Source organism: Sceloporus occidentalis, unplaced genomic scaffold (genome assembly GCF_023333645.1).
Source record: "Sceloporus occidentalis isolate IW3139 unplaced genomic scaffold, rSceOcc1.0.p SCAF_122, whole genome shotgun sequence".
NCBI lineage: Eukaryota > Metazoa > Chordata > Lepidosauria > Squamata > Phrynosomatidae > Sceloporus > Sceloporus occidentalis.
The window spans coordinates 2,853,797-2,866,840 of record NW_028317102.1 but is presented as its reverse complement, the minus strand read 5'-3'; the positions used below and the strand labels follow the sequence as shown (position 1 = coordinate 2,866,840).

Sequence of the window (13,044 nt, the reverse complement as noted above, 5' to 3'; positions counted from 1 at the left end):
GCGCCCCCTTTGGCCCTCGTTCGGCCCGTGCGGCCCGCAGTGATGTAGCAAAGCACTTTATCTCTTAGCGGAGATAACGCTCTGTTATGTTAAGGTTTGAAAGCCCGAGATGAACGAGGATCTCTTGAAATAATTGTGTTTTCGGTGGAGGATTTTAGCTCTTTTTGGGTTCTGACTTTTTCAAACTGCAATTATCTTCTCAAACACTCACATCACTGACAGCCGGTTACAGAAATCCCACTTATCTGCCCCAAATAAATGGCTCTGCCTGCTTATTAGAGAGGGCGGCTGCAGCCGTTTGTTTATTACTGGAGTGGGGCAACAAAAGGGGCTTCTTGCCTGGGGTGCAACTTGGTCTACAACCAGCCCTGGGTGGATGGATCTTGGGGCACAAGGGGGGGGCATTTTGAAGCAGACGTCGTTATTCACGATCGTTTGTTATAATATCTTGGATTTCTCCAGCAACCCGAACTTTCTTTAAATCCCCGTTGTATGCATTTTTCTTATCTCTGCACTTTGGGCTTTTGTGAAATATAATTACCGTCATTCTGAAGGGAAAATCTTCCGTATTAATTATCGCTAGGATGAAATCTTTGACGGCTTTTATACTCCTCCCGGGCTTGTTGATGGAGGATTTTTATTTATTTATTTTAATGGCAGATCCTAAAATGAAAGCCATTTATTTCACGTTTTCAGGGTGAGACCACATTACCCTTCGCCTTGTCATTTAAACGTTCTTACTTCAAATGGGTTAAAGCCTTTTAAATAGTAAAAAGCGGCCCTCCTGTCGCTTGAGGGGTTAATTCTCTTAAACTGAATGCCTTCTGCTCCTGCGTTTCTAGGGAGGCGACTCCTCACAAATATTTGACGGTCGCCCAAATATTCATGTCTTACAGAAAATTGTGTAAAACGGCTAAACGCGTCTTTGTTCTCCGATCTCGGAGGGGGGTGACCCGCTGCTGTGTTTAAAATGTTTAAAGTATCGGAGCAGAGCCTCGCTGCGTCTCGTATTCATGTATTTCCTAAATATCAGATGTTTGGATCGTAGCAAGCGCTATTACATACCTCCCGAGTGTCCCTGTTTAGGAGGGTCAGTCACTTTTCAAGACCGAACACCCCTTATGCCCCTCCTTCCTCCCCCTGATGCCCCTCTCTCCCCCCCTGATACCCCTCTCTCCTCCCCTGATGCCCCTCTTTTCTAGGAGGTCGGAATGTTTGCTGGGTATGAGGGTATCGCAGGATTCTACAGCCCTAAAAGCCCCGATAATGTGTATAGAAACAGCAGGAAACGGCTTTATAAATTAAACGGGGTAAACAAACCCCATTATTCTTCTTCTAAATGCCCCACCCAGTTACACAAATACCCCGCAATATGCATACGTGGGAACATCCAGGCTCAAGCTACTTGGAACCCTCACTCTCTGGGTGGGCGGAGTCTACTGATGTCAGTGGGTGGGCCCACTGATGTCAGTGGGCCCCAATCGCAGGGAAATTTAAAATAGTAGACTCCGCCCCTACTACCTAATTATTCTCTGAGGTGTCCCGGAGAATTAGGGCTTCGGAGAAAGTTTCCAGGTATGGCAATAAGGCACAAAGCCCAACCCCTAGCCACACCTCCAATCACGCCTCCTAAAACTATATATATGAATATGAGCGACGATTGGTTGGTATTTAGGAAGACTCGGCTGTAATATATTGTTTATGTTATTTTCAGAATGTATACATTCCGTATCGCTTGCTTTTATATTACTGTTACTTTCAGAGATTCGCTGGGATCCGCAAGTAAAAGCTGGAGGAAATATAACACACTTTTATTATTATTATTAATTGATTTATAGCGCCAACATATTCCGTAGCGGTGTACAATGAATCTCGTTTCACCCGCTCAGGACTTTTACATTGATCGATAAACTGTATCCATCGCGTTTCACCCGTAAAGCACTTCTGTGGGGTCGATAGAGAAACCGGGACATCGAGCGTCAGCTCCCAGCGGCCGTTAATAAAACAGACCGCGGTGATGGATGGGCTCGTCGTTTATGGAATCCAACTCGCTGCCGACGCCGGCACGTTCTCCATCTTATTACAGCTAATAAATCCTGGTGGGTTTGATGCTAACGAAGGAAACGCTGCGCTATCGCTGCTCTAATAAAATGGATGAGGCTCTGATCAGAGACCAATTTAAGGCTGTAAAAAAGAAATCACTGGCCATAAAGGGGTTAAAGTCATGGTTGTTCTACTAAAATAGATTAGAATAACCAAAATGACCAAAGTATGAAACGGTCGACGTCCTACGCCTTGGAAGATGGGGGGAGGGGAGGAATATTCTTTATTATAACAGATGACAAGGAAGAAGTAGAGAAGAAGTAATCGAGCGGTTGGAGAGGTCACATGGAAGTGTTGGCCAACAAAGAAGGTCTACATGGGAGAAGATCTTGCCCCATGGTTGGGCTTAAATGGGCACCATCATTCCACTACATTTTTTTATAGCAGAGGATCATGGGTAGATGAGTACTTTTTCTTCCTAAAATATTAGGTGCCGTTACTAATGATTCTGTAAAAAAAAAAAAATAGCCATACATATACACACACACCTTCTCCCTTACCCTTATATACACTAACTATCTTTTACCAGAACACAAACTTACTTCTGCCTCCTGCTTTAGCATCAACCAAATTCCCCCCTCTACCAAATTCACAGCCTCCAAGCCGCCCCTCCACAGCCCTAAGTCTTAATCCCATTGTACAGCGCTACGGAATTTGACGGCGCTATATAAAACAATAAAATAATACCGTATTGGCTCGGATATAGGCCGCCCCCGTATATAGGCCGCACCCTAAAAGTTTGGTGCTTTTTTAAAGAAAAAGTTTTTTTCTTTAAAAAAGCACCAAAAAAACATGCTGCCACTCTGCCCCCCCCGAGATATGCTGCCACTCTGTCTCCCCCCCCGAGATATGCTGCCACTCTGTCTCCCCCCCCCGAGATATGCTGCCACTGTCCTCCTCCCTCCCCGAGATATGCTACCACTGTCCCCCCCCCGAGATATGCTGCCACTGTCCCCCCCCCCGAGATATGCTGCCACTGTCCTCCTCTGCCCCCCGACTTACCGGAGCTGACTCCCGGGTGTCTTGCGAGGCCGGCGGGGGACATCTACGCAATACGCGTATACAACTTCCGGTGCCGTGGGAAGTGCTGGCAGGGGAGGCTGTCTGAGCGTATCGGGGAGTAGGATGCGGGTCCCCTGCACCGCTGCGGGGGATCTGTATCCTAACCCCGCTGCCTGCGCGGCGCCCGGGACTGCATGTCCCGGGTGTCGAGCGCTAGACCCCGAATATAGGCCGCACCCCCACTTTAAAGACTTAAAGTGGGGGAAAAAAGTGCGGCCTATATCCGAGCCAATACGGTAATAATAATCTCTCCACTTTCCCGCTTTCCCTCCTCCTTATATTTTTTCTCCTCTTTTTCTCTCTCTTTTCTCGCTATCATATGTCCCCATCTCTACCTTTCCCCATCTCCTTAGGTCTTGTGGAGGGAGCGCAAGGTCTGGCCCTACAGACCTCTGTTTCAGTGCTCCCTCTCAGTGCGCGCGGCTTTGACATCATACCCTGACGCGCATCATCAATAGCCGGGACACAACGCCAAGGAGCTCTGAAACCGAGATCTATATGGACAGACCTTGTGCTTCCTTCATTTTGGAGCAGTTAGAGGGAGATCCATGATCTCTCCAACCAGCCCGGCTCCTCTGGGGCGGGCACTTCAGGATGACGGACACCAAACACAGACGTTTAGGGGATCAGTTACAATGTCTGAGCCTCCAGGTTGATGCCTGCATATCGTCACGCATAGAGGAGGAGTAAAATCTAGACAGGTCCCTTTCTGCTGCTTCTTCTCAGGGGACCTTCTCTAGATTGTCCTCTGGAGGAGATGTTACAGAATTTTCTTTCTTTCACAATCACTTTCCTTTTACAAACGAATCTCTTCTTCCATCAGAAGCCATACTGATAAGAGTTAAGGAAATTAATAATTTTTGCTGAGTGCTAATTATGTAAAATTGATGTCTTTTGTGACATTTCCAGTCTGTAGAATTTTCTCTGTTGATTTTTTTTCCTGTATCTCCCGTTAATATTTAAACAAACCAACTATTTTTTTGTTGTTGTTGTTGTCCCGACAAATTCACCAAACCTATCTTATTTCTTTAATATCCAAGCATTCCGTTCCCACGCGTCTCAAGAAACGATGTTTATAAACAGAACCTCGGGGGGGGGGGGGCGGAACCTTCACTTTATGGACCTTTTGTTCAAGTTTTTTTGCAACCCCCCCCAACCTTACTATTTTTTTATTTGCACGTCTGTGAAGGTCACTGATCACCTGACCGCTTGTAGCTAGAAAGCCCGTTTTCTGTCTGCTGTAAACATTCCGGCACGGATCTCCGGCGGAGACGTGTGTGTGTGTGTGCGTGTCCTGCGCGTTTCGGATCATGCAGGTAGGATGTTTTTGTCTCTCGACGATACATATTTTTTGCAGATATTGAGCTGTTCCTGTGAATTTTTTTTCTCCCCGATCCCACTTGCTGCAATGCAGGAGAGAAGGAGACAGCCTCCGGCATATCGACGACGTTTTAATGAGGAATTGCTGATTTTTTTCTCTCTTTTTTTTTTCTTTATTCTAATTTTTTTTTTATGTAGTTGGAGAAAGCCGTCGACGACTAATTGCATCTCGTTTCCTCGCTGGCTTATTAAAAATCTCTTTTATGTGTAAATGTTATATGATCTATGCTAATGTCTGTGATTAGGGAGCCTCTGCTCGGAGAATATAAAGTGTTAGATCTTTTCCAGTAAAATTTTTATGCTTTTTTTATTTTTTATACATTTTGTAAATCTCGGTTTGATCAATTAAGTTTCATCGACGTTCTCTCCCTCGTCCCTACATCTTCCGCTTGAATTTCAGCTCAGACCTGGGGGGGTGGGTCTGGCAGACGCTGATTTTATTAACACGCTTGACATTTAATTTCAGACAGGCGTCCTGCGGTTTACAGAACGCGCATCAGTAGGCGGCCCCCGCCATTGGAAAGATGTTGGACTGTAGCTCTCGTCACCCTCAGCCAGCCCTTAGTCCGCGTAGACTGTTTAGACTACCGACACCTGACATAATACGGCACATTTTATCAGCAGCTGCCAAAACTGATGTTATGGATGAGAGTTATGGGAGTTAGAGCGTGCACAAGCTGGACGCGGCCTTACATTGAGCATAAAAGAATATCCAGCGTATAGTAACTATAAAAATAAAATACGATACTTATTGACAAACGACTCCATTCAGCGAGCGACGGGGAGGGGGTTCTGGGTGAGATTGATTTGTATTAAAAACAAATACCTAAAACAATAATATTAATAATTAATCTGTTTTCACTTATCTTGGTAAATGTGACGCTGTCACTAAATATTATCGTCAGCGACCGGCAAGCCTGGGCTGTCGGCGAGTTTATAGGTCACGGGCAGCCAAGAGGTGGCTTTCCAAGTGTTGCGTAACGTCGGCTTGCCGACGGTCTGTGAGCAGTGCATCATGGGAAACTCGCTGAGGTTGGGACCTGTTCCCTACCCCTGGTGCAGATCAGACTATACTGTGGATGAAATGTTCGAGTTTCATGTCTCTGCCAGCTGGGAGGTTCTAGAAAAGAACATCTGTAAAAAAACACGAGAGGTTCCCATTCGATCGGCTACTCGGTACCAACCAAGCCTAGCGGCGGTTTCCTTCCCCGAATTACAAGACTGACCCGTTCCAGATTAAAAGATATTTAAGGTGTTTTTCCACGTAAATGCAACATTCATTGCTTTCCGATGCTTTAATTAAAGTAGCTTTTTGAGGATTCTATGGCAACAACCTATCAGTGCCTGCGTTTGTGTCACATGACAATTAAGTGTTCCCTGCAAATGGAACAGCCTCCCAGCAGAAGTGGTAGAGGGTAATACAGTGAGGAGATTAAACATGCATGGGATAGACATACGGCTCCTGAATCTAAGACGAGACCAACGACTGATTAAGGTTTGAGTCTTTACAGCAGGAGAAACGGGGGGACTAGACAGGGGGCCGGATGGGGGCCGATCTGCTGGCAGATTCTGTGTTATAGGGGTCGCAGCACCAGAATGTGTAATATGGAACTCAGGAGACCCCAAACATTTTCCACATGATTGTAGGAATCTAGTTACCTGCCCAGGAATCTATGTCTGGGTTTCTCACCAATTGTTTCTTTTGTTTATTTTTTTTAGTGTAAAAAAACTTCAGTATAAAAATGTGAACCTAAACCTCTGCGTTCCTGTGAGCAGTAATCGTATTGTAGGAATATTGCAGCGTCTCTCCATGATGCGTCTGCTCAAAGAGTTAATGGTATGAAGCGTCTTTATATATTTTTTAATATCTTCTCTGCAGGACGCCCGCTCTGGCTTCACGCTGTGGATGAAGGATTCTAGATAGATCTCAACGCAGACCCAGAATGGAGAAAACAAACGGTATGGCTTTTTTTTTTTTTTTTTTTTTTTTTTAAAAGGGTGATGGGGAGAGCATGGAATGGTGATGGGGAGAGCATGGAATGGTGATGGGGAGTGCATGGAATGGTGATGGTGAGAGCATGGAATGGTGATGGGGAGAGCATGGAATGGTGATGGTGAGAGCATGGAATGGTGATGGTGAGAGCATGGAATGGTGATGGTGAGAGCATGGAATGGTGATGGGGAGTGCATGGAATGGTGATGGGGAAAGCATGGAATGGTGATGGGGAGTGCAAGAAATGGTGATGGGGAGAGCATGGAATGGTGATGGTGAGAGCATGGAATGGTGATGGGGAGAGCATGGTATGGTGATGGTGAGAGCATGGAATGGTGATGGGGAGAGCATGGAATGGTGATGGGGAGAGCATGGAATGGTGATGGTGAGAGCATGGAATGGTGATGGGGAGAGCATGGAATGGTGATGGGGAGAGCATGGAATGGTGATGGGGAGTGCATGGAATGGTGATGGGGAGAGCATGGAATGGTGATGGGGAGAGCATGGAATGGTGATGGGGAGTGCAAGGAATGGTGATGGGGAGTGCATGGAATGGTGATGGTGAGAGCATGGAATGGTGATGGTGAGAGCATGGAATGGTGATGGGGAGAGCATGGAATGGTGATGGGGAGAGCATGGAATGGTGATGGGGTGAGCATGGAATGGTGATGGGGAGTGCAAGGAATGGTGATGGGGAGAGCATGGAATGGTGATGGGGAGAGCATGGAATGGTGATGGTGAGAGCATGGAATGGTGGTGGGGAGAGCATGGTATGATGATGGTGAGAGCATGGAATGGTGATGGGGAGAGCATGGAATGGTGATGGTGAGAGCATGGAATGGTGATGGGGAGAGCATGGAATGGTGATGGTGAGAGCATGGAATGGTGATGGGGAGAGCATGGAATGGTGATGGGGAGAGCATGGAATGGTGATGGGGAGTGCATGGAATGGTGATGGGGAGTGCATGGAATGGTGATGGGGAGTGCAAGGAATGGTGATGGGGAGAGCATGGAATGGTGATGGGGAGCACAGGGAACATTTAATTCCATGTTAGCGTCCAGAGATGTTTTGTTACACCATTCCTGGTCATACACAACATGCACAATTCCGGTCGAACTGATTTATTGGTGAATATTGGTTGCATTATATTTTTTTTCTTTAAATACCATAATATGACACTAATTTCTGGTGAATAAGCTAACGTGCCATTTATCAGTAAATTTTCTGCTAAATAAGAACATCCCAGCTACATCTAAATTTCATGGCGACCGACCAGAAATCAGCCTAGAATGTAGGCTTTGATGGCAGCCAAGAACCGCTGGGTCCGTCTCATCCACGCATTTTTGTAAGATCTCAAACCTTGTTGGCTCGTTGGTCTCATATTCAAGATGCCTCATTCCCATCCCATACATGTTTCAATTCCCTCGCTGTGTTATCACTCATCCACCTCCACTATCCTTCATTACAGGTAAGCCCCTTAACTTGTATTTTCTACATATACATTAAGGCCGCTGCTATCATTCTGCAGTCTTGACACACAGTTGACCCAGCGATGAACCCTCCATGGGGTCTGGAACGGGGCATATGGGCCTTAACTGACACCATGACGGATGCTTCTTAATATCATTCAACCTTCTCATTACATATTGTGAGGGTCCACCAGGAGACCACCGAGCGGAAGGAACAATGGCCGTGTTTGTAATCTGATAGAATGTTGGACCGGAACAATCTAATTTTTTTTGGATGTTATAACTTATCATAGATTTATAAAAATTCCAACTTATGGAACAAACAGAACCCGAGGATCCAGAAGAAGGAGGACAGAACCCAGCTGGACCCCGACAACCCCACCGAACCCACATAGTGTGATGTGTATAAAATGCTACCTTTACGGCAGGTTGTCCTAAAATAACATATTTTATCTATAACGAGAACTCATAGAACGTTTAGTTTTTAGGGCAGATTCTCCAAAACTTCAATCCTCCAAAATAGGAAAAATCTAATATTTATTTAAAAATAGTACCTTACATATAAATTTATAGAATATCACCCCGGTAGTCAGGTCAAAAAAGTCCTGTAACCGTCCGCAATCATAGAAAAGTAAGGTCCGTGTATAAAATCAGATCACCAATCCACGTTCACCTGCGGCGCGTTCCACTTTTTCACAGCGGGATTCGCAGCCATATTTGTAAAATATATCAAACACATAAAAAATATCTTTCAGACTAAATCTGATAAATGAATAAAAAAAATGTATCGATAAATTGTGATTTCTAGTTTTACAACAATGTATGTCACCATAGCAACCGACAGAATAAAAAAAACAAACTAATAAAGTACAAATATAAATCCAAGTAACTTTAGTCAACGTTACAACCAGGTGTAGACAAACTCTCCGAAAGAGGACACAGCTCAATCTACCTACCCCTGGTTACTACCTACCCCTGGTTACAATCTACCCCTGGTTACTATCTACCCCTGGTTACAATCTACCCCTGGTTACTATCTACCCCTGGTTACAATGTACCCCTGGTTACAATGTACCCCTGGTTACAATCTACCCCTGGTTACTTTCTACCCCTGGTTACTATCTACCCCTGGTTACAATCTACCCCTGGTTACTATCTACCCCTGGTTACTATCTACCCCTGGTTACAATCTACCCCTGGTTACTTTCTACCCCTGGTTACTATCTACCCCTGGTTACAATCTACCCCTGGTTACTATCTACCCAGGGCCGGCCGAAGACTTAACGCCGCCTGGGGCGAAGTTTAAAATGCCGCCCCCCACCGAGGGGGGGCGGCATTATCTACCCGCCCCCCACCGGTACTTACCCTTAAACAGTCCTGCGGCGAGTCTCCCTGTGCTGCCACGGTGCCGGCTTGTAATGCTGAGCGCCGGAAATTCACGTCACTTCCGGCGCTCTGCATTACAAGCCGGCACTGAGACCGAACAGGGAAACTCGCCGCAGAGGAGAGAGAGAGAGGGGCGCCGAGCGGGTAAGCGAAAATCACTCGGTGCCCCTCTCTCTCCTCCGCTTCAAAAAAAAACAAAAAAAAAAACGCTTGGGGCGGCAAAGTGCCGCCCCTTCTGAAGTGCCGCCTGGGGCAATTGCCCCAGTCGGCTCCATTGTAGGGCCGGCCCTGTATCTACCCCTGGTTACTATCTACCCCTGGTTACAATCTACCCCTGGTTACTATCTACCCCTGGTTACAATCTACCCCTGGTTACAATGTACCCCTGGTTACTATCTACCCCTGGTTACAATCTACCCCTGGTTACTATCTACCCCTGGTTACAATCTACCCCTGGTTACTATCTACCCCTGGTTACAATCTACCCCTGGTTACAATGTACCCCTGGTTACTATCTACCCCTGGTTACAATCTACCCCTGGTTACTATCTACCCCTGGTTACTATCTATCCCTAGGTACAATCTACCCCTGGTTACTATCTACCCCTGGTTACAATCTACCCCTGGTTACTATATACCCTTCCTTACAGGAACAGCTCCCACATTAGGCAGAAGATTAGCGATAAAGCGCCGGGCTCAGGCAGACATTATTTATCCGAATGTTTTTAGCGATCGTCTGGCTGTTAATGATGTCTGCTAATGAAATGCAAAGATTGCGCCGTGCGTTGAGCTCGGGGCTTTTTCTGCAGCAAAGGCGGCTAATTATACGGTGGGGGGGGCGTCTGATTAATGTGCGGGGCATTTGGGAATAATATCGCTGAGGGTTACCAGCGGGGAGAGACTGGCGATGGCGGCCGTGGCACATTTAATCTGCGATCTCCTCTACAATGTATTAATTTTATTAGCTTTTTATCAGCAGGCTTCGACACAGATAATCCCCATTAAATGTTTTTTTTTGACCGTTTTAATCGGTTATTGTCTTTCGTAGGCGAAGACGTTCCATCGAAGACAAAGAAGAATGAAAACCGCATGTCGTATTCTGTGGAGACGCCCTACGGATTTCACCTAGATCTCGACTTTCTCAAATACGTCCATGACATCGAGAAAGGAAATACCATCAAAAGGATTCATATCCACCGGAGGGCAAAGCAGTCCAAATTTAGCACCCTTCCTCGTAATTTTAGCGTGCCGGACAGTGGCTCGCAGTATTACAGCTCCACCGCCAGCCGGACTTGGAGTCCCCACTGCTACAAAGCGGACGTAAAAGATGGTGGCGCCGTCACACCGAGCGAGTCTTCCCTGCGCCTTCGGTACGTTCATGAGCTGAACTACAGAAGGAAAGATAATGCGTCCAATGCTCCCAGGTCCGTGGGAGACGTCTGCCCCGAGGACTTCAGCAGCTGTAGAGAAAGACCCCAATTTCTGAGAGCAACGAGTATGCCAGCGACCCTTCCTCAAAGCACAATGTCTTCCGATCACACCCAGTACCTGCAGCTTCCACAAGCGATCAATAGCTTCGGCGAAAGCAGGCAACAGCACTCTCAAGAACCCCAACCGCCATCGCATACAGGTCCCCATAACCAGATCGCGGAAGCTCTTACACGGATACAGGACCTCGAGAACCAGTTAAAAGACATTCCGGAACTGAAGAAGACCATATCGGTTCTCGAAGGGAAGAATAACATGCTTAGCACTCGGTTAAAATCTCTTTCAGGACTCTTCACAGATAAAAAGGAACGCGACGCTCTGGAATTAACCGTTTCAGAAAGTGAACCCTGGGCTGGAGCCGTAGCCGTGGGAAATGGAGAAAGTCTTGGACAACTGAGCTCTTCCGAGTTAAACGACTCAAGTATAGAAAGACAGATTGCGAATCTCAAGGACCGGTTACGAGACAGCACAAGGGAGCTACAAAACCTTAAGATGTTGGTGGAGAAGCAAAGTAATGACATCAAAGCAAAGGACGCGCACATTGGCGAACTCGAAAAGAGGATAGGCGAAAATGAGGAAATTATCAACTCAGGGCGAAAAGTAGAAGCACAATGCAGAGATATCGCAGTGAACACCGAGCGGGTACAGATCAAGGACCTACAGGAGACATGCGACCAAAGCATTCAAGTTAACGTCATGGTGGACACTTCCTCGGTGGGATGTGGTGAGATGACAGTGGATCGAGAAGACTCTAGATTATGTGGGGACTGTGAAAGAATGAAAAACCACAAAGGAGAGGCTTCAGACCAATGGATGGAGACGTATATCACAGAGGATGCCATGAATGATGGACATTTGGTTTGCCTGGAAGAGAAAAGAAAGGAAGCCATAATAAGTGATGGAAGCCAAGGTCGTACCGCGGATGACCTGCTGGAGACGCATGCTGGCGGAAGTAAAGCAAGTGGCTGTGAGCAAGTCCAAGCTAAAACGAAGGACTGCCCAGTGAAGAGCCAAGGTCCACCCGATCCCTCAGTAGGGAAGTATGTCCAGAGGATCCAGGATCTCTTGCAGGAACAGTGGACGTATCTAGAAAAAGGATCCCCAGATCTAGCAAGTGCCGTGAAACAACCGGCATCAAAGCTCAGCTCTATCTATAATCAGCTGGTGAACACCCTGGATTTACTATCATCCGTCTACTCAACGCAAAGCTCATCGGATAAAGAGAGTTCTCGGACGGGAAGCCAACCGTTGGGTAAGCAGAAAATCAAGAAAATATTTCTTCTGTTATTATTAACCTGCTTTACGGCTGTTAAAGAAAATAGTTTAAAAACATAAAAAAAAAGAGTTTTTTAGTAATACGTCTATAAATGAAACTATAAAACTCAGTCCCAGATGCTTCTTACATCATAAAAATTGTGAGCCTGAATATTATTATTATTTGTATTATTATTATTATTATACTTTAATTATTAAGCTCTGTACAACTTAAATGGGACGGTTAACACATAAATAACAAATATACATTTACACATACCGACACAACAGGGGTTTTGGACTTGGCCCGTGAGCTTGCAATCTAGCCTTATGACGCTTTTATACAAAGTTTCTGGCTACGCTCGTGAGCTGACGATCTAAAGATGGCCGGCTTAGAATGTCCGGGTTAACTAATCACCTTCAGAATTTTGACCTGACTAATGATAACGGCAGTTTGGTTGTTTAGTTAACTTCTCGTCCGCTGGGCAATCCTTCTCAGTTTACAGAGATAAGGAAAGAGCATTTTTCTTGATTTATACAAAGAGAGGAGCGAGTGGTGTGGAATTTAAGTGAAACGCGCAATTAATTAGGAAATTCTTTGCATTTATGAACTCCAGGCCACAAAACCTGTATCGTGATCAGCGTTTCAGGCAGCTGAGACTTACTTACTGCTCTGGATCGTGGTACTAATTGTATGAAAGAACGCTGATTACAATTGGACCTCGCGGGGTAGAAAATAAACAGCTTAGTCCAGAGCGTTTAGTCCAACTTAAGCCCAAAATTATTATTAAGTTTTAAATTGGAAGCTAAAATTGTTTTAATATCGTTTTTTTTTTTTTTTGGTTGGGAGGAAGCCTTTTCCCGTTGCACTCTTTAGTTCCTTCTATGCAGCACAGGACCTTCCTATA

The 13,044-nt window shown here is 45.8% G+C and overlaps 1 protein-coding gene across 1 annotated transcript in view; it reads left to right on the top strand.

The window, feature by feature from the left end:
* LOC149282161 (KN motif and ankyrin repeat domain-containing protein 4-like) overlaps window positions 1-13,044 on the top strand; it is a 30,755-nt gene that overhangs the window by 5,655 nt on the left and 12,056 nt on the right. The window contains exon 2 of the mRNA XM_089498593.1: window positions 10,443-12,134. Within this exon, the coding sequence (XP_089354719.1) occupies window positions 10,443-12,134 (1,692 nt within the window). The remainder of the gene's footprint in view (window positions 1-10,442; window positions 12,135-13,044) is intronic.